This window comes from Balaenoptera physalus (assembly GCF_965194825.1).
Source record: "Balaenoptera physalus genome assembly, chromosome: 13".
NCBI lineage: Eukaryota > Metazoa > Chordata > Mammalia > Artiodactyla > Balaenopteridae > Balaenoptera > Balaenoptera physalus.
In genome coordinates this window covers 65,868,899-65,885,938 of record NC_138892.1, presented here as the reverse complement: position 1 = coordinate 65,885,938, position 17,040 = coordinate 65,868,899, and the positions used below count along the sequence as shown (strand labels likewise).

Below are 17,040 nucleotides of genomic sequence, written 5' to 3'. Positions count from 1 at the left end.
ATTACCTTAAAATGTATATCTCAGAAATAACTAATTTTCTTGTCAACTGCATTATTATGAACTTTCATATTTCAAATTTTTAACTGTGGTCATTTTTAAGTCTTTTGTCATTTACAGACAGTTCTGTGTGTACTCTGATGCTTTTGCATATATGTTCCTATAAAAGGGTTTCATCTTTAAGAAATTCATGGAAAAGACTCTGACAAGTACAGGTTTCTGGTAACTGACTGTACTGCTGAACTGAATGAATAAGCATTTTCAGAACTCTAATGAAAAACTGATGAACTCATAAAAGTGCTAACAAAAGATCAAGATGGAAAAAAAATTAATTACATGGGACTGAGTGAACTGATGAGGATGAGTATAATTTTTGTGACTTTCTGTCTGAATTAAAAAAAAAATCCAACAAGGAATCAGAGGCAAAGAATATACAAATCAATTTTCACTGCAAAGTAAAGGAGCTGTTACAGTGGAGGATTACTGGACTGAATGTCAATATTATGACATAGTATGAGTGTGTTTCATGTTTGGTAATTGCAATCATTGTTGCTTTTGTTGTGGTCATCCATGTACAATGCTTGGTGTCAGTCTATTTATCTCTTGTAAAAATAAAATACAGTGTGTGTGTGTGTGTGAAAAAAAAAAAAAAAAAAAAGAAGGTCCAGAAAATCTGCAAACAATAAATGCTGGAGAGGGTGTGGAGAAAAGGGAACCCTCTTGCACTGTTGGTGGGAATGTAAATTGATACAGCCACTATGGAGAACAGTATGGAGGTTCCTTAAAAAACTAAAAATAGAACTACCATACAACCCAGCAATCCCACTACTGGGCATATACCCTGAGAAAACCATAATTCAAAGAGTCATGTACCAAAATGTTCATTGCAGCTCTATTTACAATAGCCAGGACATGAAAGCAACCTAAGTGTCCATCATCAGATGAATGGATAAAGAAGATGTGGCACATATATACAATGGAATATTACTCAGCCATAAAAAGAAACGAAATTGAGATATTTGTAGTGAGGTGGATGGACCGAGAGTCTGTCATACAGAGTGAAGTAAGTCAGAAAGAGAAAAACAAATACAGTATGCTAACACATATATATGGAATCTAAGAAAAAAAAAAAAAAGGTCATGAAGAACCTAGGGGTAAGATGGCAATAAAGACACAGACCTACTAGAGAATGGACTTGAGGATATGGGGAGGGGGAAGGGTAAGCTGTGACAAAGTGAGAGAGTGGCATGGACATATATACACTACCAAATGTAAAACAGATAGCTAGTGGGAAGCAGCCGCATAGCACAGGGAGATCAGCTCGGTGGTTTGTGACCACCTAGAGGGGTGGGATAGGGAGGGTGGGAGGGAGGGAGACGCAAGAGGGAAGAGATATGGGAACATATGTGTATGTATAACTGATTCACTTCGTTATAAAGCAGAAACTAACACACCATTGTAAAGCAATTATACTCCAATAAAGATGTTAAAAAAATAAATTAAAAAAAAAATAAATTAAATTAAAAATTAAAAAAAAAAAAATTTCCAACAAACAAAAGTCCAGGACCAGATGGCTTCACATGTGAATTCTATCAAACATTTAGAGAAGAGTTAAAACGTACCCTTCTGAAACTCTTCCAAAACATTGCAGAGGAAGGAACACTTCTGAACTCATTCTATGATGCCAGCATCACCCTGATGCCAAAACCAGACAAAGATACCACAAAAAAAGATTACTGACCAATATTATTGATGAACATAGACACACAATTCTTCCACAAAATACTAGCAAACAGAATCTAACAATACATTAAAAGGATCATACATCATGATCAAGTGGGATTTATCCCAGGGATGCAAGGATTCTTCAATATCCACAAATAAGTCAGTGTGATACACCACATTAACAAACTGAAGAATAAAAACCATATGATCATCTCAGCAGATGCAGAAAAAGCTTTTGACAAAAATCAACACCCATTTATGATAAAAACTCTCCAGAAAGTGAGCATAGAGGGAATCTACCTCAACATAATAAAGGCCATATATGACAAATCCACAGCTAACATCATTCTCAACAGTGAAAAGCTGAAAGCATTCCCTCTAAGATCTGAACAAGGCAAGGATACCATTGTTGCCACTCTTATTCAACATATTTTTGGGAGCCCTAGCCACAGAAATCAGAGAATAAAAAGAAATAAAAGGAATCCAAAGTGGAAAAGAAGTAAAACTGTCACTGTTTGCAAATGACATGATACTATACATAGAAAATCCTAAAGATGCTACCGGATAACTACTAGAGTTCACCAATGAATTCAGCAAAGTTGCAGGATACAAAATTAATACACAGAAATCTCTTGCATTCCTATACACTAACAACAAAAGATCAGAAAGAGAAATTAAGGAAACAATCTCATTTACCATCACATCAAAAAGAATAAAATACCTAGGAATAAACCACACAAGGAGACAAAAGACCTGTACTCCGAAAACGATAAGACGCTGTCGAAAGAAAGCAAAGATGACACAAACAAATAGAAAGATATACCATGTTTTTGGATTAGAAGAATCAATATTGTCAAAATGACTATACTACCCAAGGCAATCTACAGATTCAATGTAATACCTTCCAAATTACCAAAGGCATTTTTCACATAACTAGAACAAAAAATTTTTTAATTTATATGGAAATACAAATACCACAAATAGCCAAAGCAATCTTGAGAAAGAAAAACGGAGCTGGAGGAATCAGACTCCCTGACTTCAGACTATATGACAAAGCTACAGTAATTAAAACAGTATTGTACTGGTACAAAAACAGAAGTACAGACCAATGGAACAGGATAGAAAGCCCAGAAATAAACCCACAAACCTATGGTCAATTAATCTATGACAAAGGAGGCAAGAAAAAACAATGGAGAAGAGACAATCTCTTCAATAAGTGGTGATGGGAAAACTGGACAGCTACATGTAAAAGAATGAAATTAGATCATTCTCTAACACCATAAACAAAAATAAACTCAAAATAGATCAAAGACCTAAATGTAAGGCCAGACACTATAAACCTCTTAGAGGAAAACATAGGCAGAACACTCTGTGACATAAATTGCTGCAATGTCTTTTTTGACTCACCTCCTAGTGTAATGAAGATAAAAACAAAAATAAACAAATGGGACCTACTTAAACTTAAAAAAGCTTCTGCACAGCAAAGGAAACCATCAGCAAAACAAAAAGACAACACACGGTATGGGAGAAAATATCCGCAAACAAAGAGACTGACAAGGGGTTAATCTCCAAAATATAAAAACAGCACATGCACCTCTATGTCAAAAAAACAGAGAACCCAATCAAAAAATGAGCAGAAGATATAAATAGACATTTCTCCAAAGAAGACATAAAGATGGCCAAAAAGCACATGGAAAGATGCTCAACATCACTACTTATCAGAGAAGTGCAAATCGAAACCACAATGAGGTATCACCTCACATTGGTCAGAATGGCCGTCAGCAAAAAGTCTACAAACAACACATGCTGGAGAGGGTGTGGAGAAAAGGGAACCCTCCTACAATGTTGGTGGGAATGTAAATTGGTGCAACCACTATGGAGAACAGTATGGAACTTCCTTAAAATACCAAAAATAGAACTACCATATGATTCAGCAATCCCACTCCTGTGCATATCCAGAGAAAACCATAATCTGAAAAGACACACGTACCCCAATGTTCATTGCAGCACTGTTTACAATGACCAAGACATGGAAGTAACCTAAATATCCATTGACAGAGGAATGGATAAAGAAGATGTGATACATATATATAATAGACTATTACTCTGCCATAAAAAAGAATGAAGTAATGCCATTTGCAGCAACATGGATGGACCTAAAGATTATCATACTAAAAAGACAAATATCATATGATATCACTCATGTGTGAAATCTACATTAAAAATGATACAAATGAACTTATTTACAAAAGAGGAACAGATTTACAGATATGAAAAACAAACTTATGGTTACCAAAGGGTAAGTGTCAGGGGGAGGGATAAATTAGGAGCCTGGGATGAACACACAAACACTAACATATATAAGATAGGTAACCAACAAGGACCTACTGCATAGCACAGGGAACTCCACTCAATATTCTGTGATAACCTATATGAGAAAAGAATCTAAAAAGGAATGAATATATGTATATGTATAACTGAATCACTTTGCTGTACACCTGAAACTAACAAAAACAAAACATTGTAAATCAACTACACTACAATAAAATTAAAATAAAAAAGAAAACCATCAAGCCACAAAGAGACTAAAAGTCAAAAAGAGAAGAACTACAAAAACCACCAGAAAAAAAGTAACAAATTGGCAATAACTATATACCTATCAATAATCACTTTAAATGTCAAAGGACTAATGCTTCAATCATTAAAAAAAAAAAAAAAAAGAGACCCATCTACATGCTGCCTACAGAGATTCAGTTCAGAGCTAAACACACACATGGACTGGGAGTGAGGGGATAGAAAAAGATATTCAGTGTAAATGGAAATGAAAAGAAAGCTGGGGTAGCAATACTCACATTAGAAAAAAATTAGACTTAAAGTCTATAATAAGATACAAATAAGGGTATTATATAATGATATAGGGATCAATACAGGAAGATTCTATAAAGTTTGTAAACATATACATACCTAATATAGGAGCACCTAAAATATAAAGCAAATATTAACAGACAGGGATAAATTGACAACAATACAATAACAGTAGGGAACTTTAAAACCCCACTTACATCAATGGACATATCACCCAGACAGAAAATCAATAAGGAAACAATGATCTTAAATGACACATTAGTCCAGTTGGACTTAATAGGTGTCTACAGGACATTCCATCCAAAAACACCAGAATACACATTCTTTTCAAGTGCACATGGAATGCCCTGCAGCATAGATCACATGATAGGCAAAAAAACGAGTCTCAACAAACTTAAGAGAGTAGAAAGTATGCAAGCATCTTTTCCAACCAAAAGGGTATGAAACTAGAAATCAATTACAGGAAGAAAAATGTGAAAAACACAAAAAAGTGGAGATTAAAAAAAAATGGGTCAAAGAAAAAACCAAAGAGGAAATCAGAAAATATCTTGAGACAAATGAAATTAAAACACAACTTTCCAAAATCTATGGGATGCAGCAAAAGCGGTTTGAAGATGGAAATTTACATTGTTATGGTCATATCTCCAGAAACAAGAAAAAATCTTGCTTTTCTTGAAGAATAAAATACCTAGGAATAAACCTACCTAAAAAGATAAAAGACCTATACTTGGAAAACTATAAGACACTGATGAAAGAAATTGAAGATGACATTAACAGATGGAAAGATATACCATGTTAATATGTTAGAAGAATTAATATTCTTAAAATGACCATACTAACCAAGGAAATCTACAGATTCAATGCAATCCCTATCAAATACCAAGAACATTTTTCACAGAACTAGAGCAAATAATATTAAAATTTGTATGGAAACACAAAAGACCCCAAATAGCCAAAATAATCTTGAGAAAGAAGAACAAAACTGGAGGCATCACGCACCCTGACTTCATACTATACTACAAAACTACAATCATCAAAACAGTATGGTACTGGCATAAAGACACATAGGTCAATGGAACAGAATAGAGAGCCCAGAAATAAACCCATGCACTTATGGTCAGTTAATCTTTGTATAGATGTCATAATCTACAACAAAGGAGGAAAGAATATACAATGGAGAAAAGACAGTCTCTTCAATAAGTGGTGGTAGGAAACCTGGACGGCTACATGTAAATGAGTCAGATTAGAACATTTTCTCACACCATATACAAAAATAAACTCAAAATGTACTAAAGACCTATATGTAGGACCAGAACCCTAAATCTCCTTGAAGAAAACATAGGCAGTACACTCTTTGACATCAGTTTTGGCAATAATGTTTTTTGTATCTGTCTCCTCAGGCAAGGGAGACAAAAGCAAAAAATAAACAAACAGGACCTAATTAAACTTACAAGCTTTTGCACAGCATAGGAAACCATCAATAATAATGAAAAACAACCCATTTAATTGGAGAAGATATTTGCAAATGATATCTCTGATAAGGGGGTTAATATCCAAAATATATAAAGACCTTACAGAACTCAGTATCAAAACAAAACAAAACAAAACACAACCCTTTTAAAAAATGGGCAGACAACCTGAACAGACATTTGTCCAAAGAAGATATACAGATGGCCAACAGACACAGGAAACGATGCTCAACAACACTAATCATCAGGGAAATGCAAATCAAAACCACGATGAGATATTACCTCATACATGTCAGAATGGCTATCATCAAAAACACAAGAAGTAATAAATGTTGGGGAGGATGTGGAGTAAAGGGAACCCTATTTCATTGTTGGTAGGAATGTATAGTGGTATAGCCACTGTGCAAAACAGTATTGAGGTTCCTCAAAAAATTAGAAAGAGAACTACCATATGATCCAGCAATTCCACTCCTTGGTATATATCCAAAGTAAATGAAAACACTAATCGAAAAGATTATATATATATATATATATTCACACATACACATAATGGAATATTACTCATCCATAAAAAGAATGAACTTTTGCTATTTGCAACAACATGGATAAACCTGGAGGGTATTATACTTAGTGAAGTAAGTCACACAGAGAAGGACAAATACTGTGTGTTTTCACTTATATGTGGAACTAAAAAATAGAACAAACAAATGAATATAACAAATCACAAACAGACTCATGGATATTAGAGAACAAACTAGTGGTCACAAGTGGGGAGAAGGGTGGGAAGATGGGCAGTATAGTGGAAGGGGTTAAGAGGTACAAACTACTAGGTATAAAGTAAATAAGATACAAGGATATAATATAGTACAGGGACTATGTTCAATATTTTATAATAACTTTACATGGGGTATAATCTATAAAAATATCAAATCACTATGTTTTATAACTAAAACTAATATAATATGGTAAATAAACTATACTTCAATAAAAAAGAATATGTTGATGAAAACAAACAAGCAAAACAAAACAAAACAAAGAAAAAAAAGAGATTCTAAGTAAAAGAAGCTAGACACAAAAGAGCACATATTGTATAGTTCCATTTAAATGAAATGTCCAGAAGAAGCAAATCTGTGTCTGGCGGTGCCTGGGTCTGAGGATGAAAACAAGGAGTGACTGCAATGAGTACAAGAGATCTTTAGGGGATATAAAAACATTCTAAAATTGAACTGTGGTGATGGTTGCACAACTCTGCAGATGTACTAAAATCATGGAATTCACACTTAAAAAGAGTGAATTTTACAGTACATAAAATTTTATATATTAATTTTATAGTACATATAGTATACTTTGATAAAGCTGTTAATAAAAGATAAATGAGGGATGTATGAAACAGCCTATGATATTTCAGATTAATCAATGTAAAATTATAATTGGAAAAGACAAATAGATGATTGACTCAGCAAAGAAACCTCAGATATATATCACAGAATTTAATGTATAGCATACATTATTTCTATTCAGTGGGAAAGAAAGTAATATTTAATAAATATTGTTCTCTAAGTGGCTTTAAATTCATAAAACAATACATCTATGGACTTCCGTGGTGGCACAGTGGTTAAGAATCTGCCTGCCAATGCAGGGGACACAGGTTCAATCCTTGGTCTGGGAAGATTCCACATGCCACGGAGCAACTAAGCCTGCGAGCCACAACTACTGAGCCCGCATGCCACAACTACTGAAGCCTGCGTGCCTAGAACCTGTGCTCCACCACAAGAGAAGCCACCGCAGTGAGAAGCCCATGCACCACATTGAAGAGTAGCCCCCACTTGCCACAACTAGAGAAATCCCAAGTGCAGCAACGAAGACCAAAAATAAATAAATTTAAAAAAAAATACATCTAGACATCCATATTACACCCATAAGTAAATTCCAAATGATTAAATAGTTTAATGTAATATAAACCAAGGAAAGTTAAGAGATAATATGTACAGTTGAGTAGTTAGAGAAATTCTTAAATAAAACAGGACAGCTACACGCTATCAGGTAAAAGGCATACATATTTGACTATGTAAATAGTTAAACTTTTATATGACAAAATAAATAGACAAGTAATAGATTATCAATATTTGCAATATAGATTACAAACTACTATTAATATTGCTAATTATAAAATAGCACTAATGGACAAGAAAAAGACAAACACAAAAGAGAAATAGGCAAAAGATATGAATGAGAAACTTACAGGAGAGTAAATCCAAATGGTTAACAAACACAGGAAAAATCAGTAACACTCACCAGTAGTAAGGAAAATGTAGAATAAGCTAAACAAAGACACCACTTTGTACCCACCAGAAGGCAGAAAGTGTTTTTTTTAATGTTTTTTCTTTTTTTTTTAATTGAAGTATAGTTGATTTAAAACATTGTGTTAATTACTACTGTACAGCAAAGTGACTCAGTTTTATATATATATATATATATGTTCTTTTTCATAAGTTTTAAATGATCTGTAACAACTGTATCTGGAGAGTATGTAGGGGAAAACTACACCTATTCACTACTTAGAATGTGTGAACATTCCAGAAGGCAATCTAGCAACATATATTCAAATTAAAATACGTATCCACATTGATTTTAGAATCTCATTCCTGAGAATCACCCCCATATAAATAAAAGCATCCAAAGTTTAAGGATTTATATACAAATATGTTTATTGAACTAGTACTCATTATGACAAAAATCTGGAAGCAAAAGTAATGCCCAACTAAAAGATAGTTGTATCAATTATAGCATATCCTTACCATGGAATATTAGGCTACGATTTGAAAGACTAAATTAGAACTAAACCATTTGACCTAGATTAATATGCCCCTGGTATTGCTGAATGAGAAAAACAAGATAAAACCTACATATTTAAAGGGAGTTTAAAAAACAGAGAAGCCATGTATATGTAAAAATGAATGTGTATGTAGAAATGAATATATGTGTATATGTATATATGAGCACTTATATATGATTATATGAGCATGGAGAAAATTATGAAGGAAAATACTTTTAGTTAACATGGGTTCATGGAAAAGGAGGTGATGTAGTTGGAGGGAGAATAGAAATTAGGGAAAAGGGAGGTAAGTAAAAAAGAAAAAAATAAGACTGGACTACCATGAAGCACTATACATGAAATGATCTCATAAAATTATATATGTCTTTATGTATATAAAGATTTAAAAATTAATTTTAAAATGTCAAGTCCACACTCCTTGGCCAAACATACTTAAAATAATTTTTCACAAATTATCTCCGTATTTTTGAAATAGAAATTAGTGGGTTATTATTGTTATTTTAAATTCAAATCCCCTAATTATCTTTTCTGATTCTTCATTTCAGCCCAAGTCATGTTAATTTTGAGTGCTGGAAACTAATAGAGTAACAGGAAGGGATGAGCATGAGAAGAATTATGTGTTTTTTCCAACAGGAAAGGAAGAGCTTGGGTGAGGAGAGCACTGTGGAGGTAGTTTTGAGTGGTTTGGAGGTTCGGTATGCTGTCCTCAAATCCTCCCAGGTATAAGTGTTCAACTCTTGATCAGTTCTATATGCAGCCCAATATTATAGTTCATTCTCACAGGGTTGTAATTCAGCAAGCCAGAGAATCAACCTCTGACTTTGGCTTTAGGTCGTCTCTGAGCTGCAAGCAGTAAGGTCAAAATTTCCAGATTTGAACTTGTCTTGCTTGAAATTATCCTTCGTTCTTAATATTTTTATCCCCACCATATCGAATGACAGCAGCAGCTTCTTAATCACTATAGTTTCATTCTCGGTGGGTGCATGATTTTAGGTAATCACAGGTGGTAAGTATACATTTGCCATTGAATAGCGTGGTGTATATGTTCCCATCAGAGAATATAAATAGAAGATTTGCTATCTTTTGTACCTCCTTGTATATTAATTAATCAAAAATAATCCCACTGGGGGTCAAGTGAAGGACATAATTCAATTTTTAGTGCCAATTTGAGTACCAGTTTGACTTCTTTGTTTCCAACCAACATAATTAGAATTTGGTTCACACTAATAAAGAAAAGGATGTTCTGCAAAGTACCAGACGCAAGAAAGGGTTTGTGAAAATGGACTCTGGATTCAGACCTACTGGTTTGAAATTCCAGTTCCCTTCACCTGTAGGCAACTTTTCTGGTTCTCAGTTATTTATTTGTAAAACAGGAGTAATAGTACTTAGTTCATACAAGGTCGTTGAGATAAAGAGGATTATATGTGTAAAACACTTAAGACAAGGGTCTTTATTAAAAGTTTGCTATTGTTATTTTGCTTATTGAAAAACCTCCTGGGAGGAAGCCCACTGGGCATGGAATCACTGGAGACCTCAGTAGCAGGAGAGCCTGGGCAGTCTCTTGTTAGGAGGCAGGTGTAGAATGATTGGCGTTTCGTGGGTCACATGATCTCCTTGTGGTGAGTGTGGCGACACGGGGCACCATGGGTAATCCCACTGGTCTACACAGAAGGGGAAGTGTTCATTTCCCTAAGCAAGAGTGGTGTGCAGTTAAAGTAGGAAGGATAAAATCATGCTGGGTAGGCAAAAGTAACAGGTGTTTTCTACAACACAAATATATAAACAATATGTTGTAAAATTACCTGACCCACTTCTCATCCTCTGAAGAGGGCTGACCATTAATCATCCTATGAATAGAGCTTGCTGCCTTCTTAAGCATGTATTAAGATTCTGACACATATATATCTTTTAACATCTGGCATGATGGTCAATCAGGAAATAATCCCTTGTTTCTAAGAACACTACTTGCAAGCTGTGATCAGACCAGTATTGTATCAGTGAATGGAAGTCATCCTTCAATACAATCCTCATGTATTGAAGGATTTAAGAACACTTCTAATAAAGATGTTTCTAAGAACGCTAAAAAAAACTTAATTTCCAGTTACGTATTTTGTTACAGAGTAGTTTAGCTTCTCCATGGTCCTGCTCCTCTGGTCCTCTATGTGAAAAAGTTAACATATCTTCTTAACATTCTTCCCGTAGCTGCCTTCACCTCCTTGTTCTAAAGGCTATAGATGAGGGGATTCAGCATGGGGGTGATCACACTGTATTGTAAAGGGAAGATCATCTCCAGGAGGAACCTGAGGTTGGCAAAGAGATAACTGAGGAAACCTGAGCCATAGAACAGGATCACTGCAGTGAGGTGGGAGGAGCAGGTAGAGAAGGCCTTGCTTCTGCCTGAGGTGGAGCTGATGCTCAGGATGGTGGAGACAATGCAGATATAAGAGAAGAAGATTAAAATTAAGGTTCCAAAGTAATGGAAGACAGAAGAGCAGAACAAGAGTGTGAAACTGGTGGAGGTATCAGAGCAAGAAAGATGGAAGAGAGAAGACAGCTCGCAGCTGAAGTGGGGAATAGTTTGGTCCTCACAATAGTCTAAATTGACAGCCAGAAGGATGTTGATGACAGCATCAACAAAGGCCAGGCCCCAGGAGCCCCACACCAGCCCAATACAGAGCTGGTTGTTCATCACCTGGCCATAGAGCAGAGGGGAGCTTATGGCTACATAGCAGTCATAGGCCATCACAGCCAGCAGACGTGCCTCAGTGCCCCTGGTGGCAAACACAAAGAAGGCCTGAGCCAGGCAGCTCTCTACAAAGATGGTTTTACTTTCAGAAAGTAGATTCTCCAGCATCTTGGGGAGTGTGACAGATGAATGGCAGATGTCCAGAAAGGAGAGCTGTCCCAAAAAGAAGTACATGAGCGTGTGGAGGTGGGGATCAACTCTGATAACCAGCAGCATTACCAGGTTCCCCAACAGGGTCAGGAGGTAAATCATCAGAAACAACATGAAGAGCAGAATCTGGGTCTGAGGGTCAACAGAAAACCCAAGGAGGATAAACCCACTGAACATGCTGTGGTTTCCCAGTGATAAAAAGATTTACCCTAGGAATCCAAGAGAGAGAGACATTAAAACTCCTTTTGCGCCTCCCAATTACCCCACTGACTTAGCCCTCTTGTTCATATACATCATTTCACAACTGTACTGAAAACCATGTTCACATATTCCTAAACTCACTTCCTAATCATGATAACTTTGATATTGCTGGATGGCATTCTACCACCCCTCTATCAACTCCCTATGTAAATTTGTAGACCCTCATCTTATGTCTCTAGAGGTTTCTTTTATTTTTAAGATGGGTATTAATACAAAGAACATTTTGTATAGTCAGTGGAAATAGAGAGAGAATTTATTGATGCAGCAGAGTAAGAGGTAAAGAGCAGAAGTGTAGTCCTTGAGAAAGGGAAAAGGAATGAGATCCAGACAGCACAGGTGGAGTTTTGTCCATAGACAGGAGGAGAGGCTCTTTATCTTTTGTAAATAGGAGGGAAGTTATAGAGAGTGGGGACTGAGGCAGCTAGCTTGGAGGATTTTATGGCTGAGATATGAGAGACTTTCTGATCGCTGCAAAGTTTTTGAAGAACTGTGAGATGAGACCATGAACAGAGTTTGCCTATCTATCTGTCTACCTATCTATCTATCTATCTATCTATCTGTGTGTGTACGTATGTTGTGTGGTTTTAGCGAAGTGGCGATGAGGGATTTTGATGAACCAAGAATACAAAACTCAGGTATACCAAGTGGAAAACTAATTTACAGTAGGATTAACTGGTGATATATTTGCCTATTTGAGATTCTGGGACCAATTTGGACAAGTGTGTGGTTGTCACAGTAGTATTTAGCTGCTTAAGCACATGTGTGGAGCAGGCGGATATCTGGCTTTAAATGGGGTTTGTTTTTTTCCAGGCACATGCAGTGATAAAGAAAAAAAAAAGAGGTAGGGAAGAAAAGCATGCTTACAAAGTGAATGAATCACAGAAACAAGGCTGTGCAAGGAATTAAATGGGTGGCCAAGCAGAGGATTATGGCTAGGGCAAAAGTCATATAGTCACTGGTTTGGGTTTGAAGAATTGCCTATGTAGGAACACTAGGTTAAGCAAATTTTAAGATTTGGAGATAGTCGTTAGATAGAGGGATGCTTGAAATTCAGATTTTGTAAGTATAAATACTCCTGATGACAAAGTGATGGGCATTATTGTGGGAGTAGGTGGCTAAGATGAGGTAGAAGATTCGGTCTCTGGCACCGTAGAGGACAAAGTCTAGGTTGCTGAGTTAGTGTGGTGAGGATTTTTTTCCTGTTTTGTTTTTGTTTTTTAATTTTACTGCAAAATTTACTGCAAAATTAAATCTGCAATTATTTGAATTGCAGATTTAAGACTGTGGTTGATGAGGAGAGAGTTTAAGGCATGAAGAGTGGGAAATGTGTTCCTAATGTCCTACCATATCCATATCTGGGCTGCTCTCAGCTGCTCCAAGATAAAACACAGGCTTTATGCCTGAGGTTCAGTAAGTGCAGTGGCATGTTGCCAACATCCTGCAATTTAGAGACAGACATGTGTTGTATAACCCAGTTGTGTCACTTACCATCTGTTTAACTTTTGTGATATTGTTTGTTCTTTTAAATCATAATTTTTCCACATGTAGATTGAGTAAACTTGGGGGAAGTAATATATATCGTACATTTGGAAGGACTGAATTAGCTTATACATAAAGAGCTGGAAACAAGATTTCTGACATACTGTAATTATTAATGCATACCAGAAAGAGGAAGAAGAAGAAGGGCATTTCAGAGGAGTGGATCAAAGCATGTTAGGGAAGAGATAATATGAAGCTGTATTGCAGAAGAGCTGTCCCTAGACCTGGAAGCAATGTTTAGCTGGAGAACAGTGAGGAGATGAGTCTTCAAAGGGAAGCTAAGTCTCTTAGGAAGCAAGAAGAGAGGAAGGGAGTATAGGGAAGAAAGAAGTACCTCAAGGAGTAGGTTAGGAGGGGACAAAGCATCAGAGGATTCAGTAGAACATTTTCATGCTCTTGGCTTCTCTTGGTGGAAACAGTAACCTGGAGCTTTGAGTCAATAGGTGAAGAGATCAGAGATCAAGTGATATTCATTAGAAAAAGATGTATCATAACTTCCCAACTCTGGGAATAGACATAGTTTTCTTTCTAGGCAGCTGAGAGGGGAGAAAAAAAGAAATACATTAGCTCAGGCTCCAAAAAGCATGTTATTTGTAGAGAAAGTGTTCAGAATCTTATTTGAACTCTTACCCCATCATGGCTTTGAAGAAAAGAAAAGAGAAATATCTTGAAAATTTCAAGTTCTTGACAGGTTGTACTAATTTCTCTCATAGTGTCTCAAGCTTATGTGAGTCAGTGAGTACAAGATCATGAGTTCACACATTTTCCTCAGTGACTCTAAATATGTTGCCGATAGTGTTATCTGAACAAAGGATTCTGATATCTAGACAATTAAAAGAGCAGTTGGTTTAGGCTGAACTAAGGAACCCAGAGGACTGGTTCAATAATCTATATCCCTAGAAGTTACAGCTTGAAGCTAAAGTCTAGACTCATTTGCTAAGAAGCTTGAACTTTTAAAAAGACATAAGGGATTTTCTCATGTGTGACCTTTGCAACTTGTGAACTGAAACAATCAACTTGAACTCCAAGATGAGCTTTCCTGCTAGTCTGCTGGGAACCGAAGAGAGGAAGGGTAGGAGAAGGGAATTTGGAACCTGCGAAGAAAGCCAGAATTTTCCCTTAGGGACATACAGGCCATGTGGACCCTCAGAGAATTCACTTGGGATTTGAAACTAGACTCACAGCTAACCTCCAGCTTAGCTTCTCATGTGTATGAGAAATTCAACTGGATTTAATGTTAATCAGTATTAATATTAATCAAGTGAGGTAACTTTTAAAAATTAGTATTGTATTATGCAAGAAATAGATGATGATGGTAAAGTGTACAAGCTGAACATAAGCTTCAATAGCTTTCCTGTGATTTCCCCTATTCTTATTTCTCATAGATCAGGGAGCCAATAGGAGAGAAGTATCCAGCTGTTAAAGATATCTGGTCTAACTATACCCAGAAAATATCCATAGGAATCAGAATGGTGCTAGCTCTATGAAGTACAGGAACAGCAATGACATTTTTTGATGCCAAGGAATTACTGTTATCTCAAGGGCTAATATTAAGTAGATGTCAAGAGGTTTTCATAATTTACTGTATGCGGTTACCTGGGTAAATGGCCCCATGTCACTTTAGTAAGGCGGGAAGAAAGGTTCATGTGTACATCTGTGTAAAAGTATTCATTGGGACACCATTTATAATAGCAAAGAATTGGAAACACCACAGATACCCATAAGTAGAGACTGGACACTCACACGATGGAGTACTTTTAAGCTGTGGAAAGGAATAGGAAAGATCTCTATGTATTGCTATGGAGCGATATCCAGGATATATTGTTAAGTAAAGAAAGCAAAATGCAGGGTGGTCTAAATAGTATGCTAACTTCTGAGTAGCAACCACACACCCATGTGCATACAATACACACAGTTTAATTTTCAAAAAAGAAACACTGGAAATATAAAATAAAAACAAAAATGATTACATGTAGGAGGATGGAGAAAACAAACAGGGTGGGGGAAACAAGGATGAAAGTGACACCGCTTTGAATGTACTTTGTTTTATAGTATTGACTTCTGAGTAAAACTTCTGAATTTTATAAAATAAAAAAGATTAAATTTAAAAATCCTAAAATTAAAAACTAAAACAAATGAGCTTAGCTGTATATCAAAGTAGTGACATAACCACAATGGAAAAGAATTATTTCAGCTGACCTTAGATTGTAGAATTTTGACTGGGCTGACTCAGTGAGAGATTATTTCACTCAGTAGTATTATTATTGGTAATAATATTGGTATTGTTTTTGAAACTATTAGATGTACATTTGAAAGATAAAACAAATATTATGCTAATATTGTTAGGAATATATATTTCAGCACAAGAACAACGTGAGACAATATAAAATCAAATAGAGTTTTTGTAATATTAAATTTGAGTTTGAAATATTTATGAACTTGCTACATTGTTTTCTGTTTTAAAAGGCTCTGCCCATTGAAAAAGCCTAGAAGTTATGATACAGTAGTAGTGATCACCTATGGTACCCTGAGTTTGTTTTCCAAATACTATTAAAGGAACTAGGATTCCTTAGAAAAAGGGCTGATTACAGGTTTAGGACAGGAAATGCACATAATAAATCTGGGATTTTTGTGTGTGTGTGTGCCAGAAAGTAAGAAAGGCATCAAAGCCTATTATCGTCATCAGAAGGTCACAGCAACCAGCCCACGGGCCAAAAATGGAGTATTCTAATGAAAGTTAATGACTGAAATTGATTAAAACACATGAATATGTAAAAAGACATGATTTAATGACAATGTAAAATCAATCATTCAATTAATCAATTGATTCAAGAACAGAAAGAGAAAACTCATTGGACATCAATGGAGGCTGCACTGAAAGTTTATAATTAAAAAAAATGAAATAAAGTAGTTGTCATGACTTCTGGTATGAATCACATTTCAGAGTAATCAAAGAAACCCTAATGGTTATGAAAACTTACTTTTATTCAGATGAATTCCAGCCAATAAATGCAGAAGAAATAATAAAATTAGAAAATTACCATTTTGAAACTTCTAATGAAATAACTGCTACAGGCAATGGTCATAAGTGGTTTATAAATATATAAGTAAATATCTAAGTAAAAGAAGATTGGGGAACTTTACAATTAAGAGATGTGATTATCATCACCTGAACCCACAGATCAATTCTGTCATCAAAATAAGTAGAATAACCAATATCATATTTCTCTTGATGTAATGCAACATGAAGTACACAACTCCACTTATGAAGATTTTTAAGAAAGGACTCAAGTCTTAAGACAAAGTGTGTGACAGGACAAAGTAAATAACACAACAATAAATCAAATCGGCTAAATCCAGAATGTACATATTCTGCAGGAAAACTGTATGGATTTCTCCAACAAATAGCAGCAGTCACAGTTTTCAAATCTGCTCAGAAACTGTGAAGACTC

General features: G+C 35.6%; 1 protein-coding gene across 1 annotated transcript; it reads right to left on the bottom strand.

Moving 5' to 3' along the window:
• Positions 1-669: 669 nt before the first annotated feature.
• On the bottom strand, positions 670-16,267 carry LOC309641438 (olfactory receptor 8S1-like). Its single transcript, XM_082421486.1, has one exon. The coding sequence runs from the start codon at positions 11,963-11,965 to the stop codon at positions 11,114-11,116; it is 852 nt and encodes a 283-aa protein (XP_082277612.1). The 5' UTR covers positions 11,966-16,267; the 3' UTR covers positions 670-11,113.
• Positions 16,268-17,040: the final 773 nt, after the last annotated feature.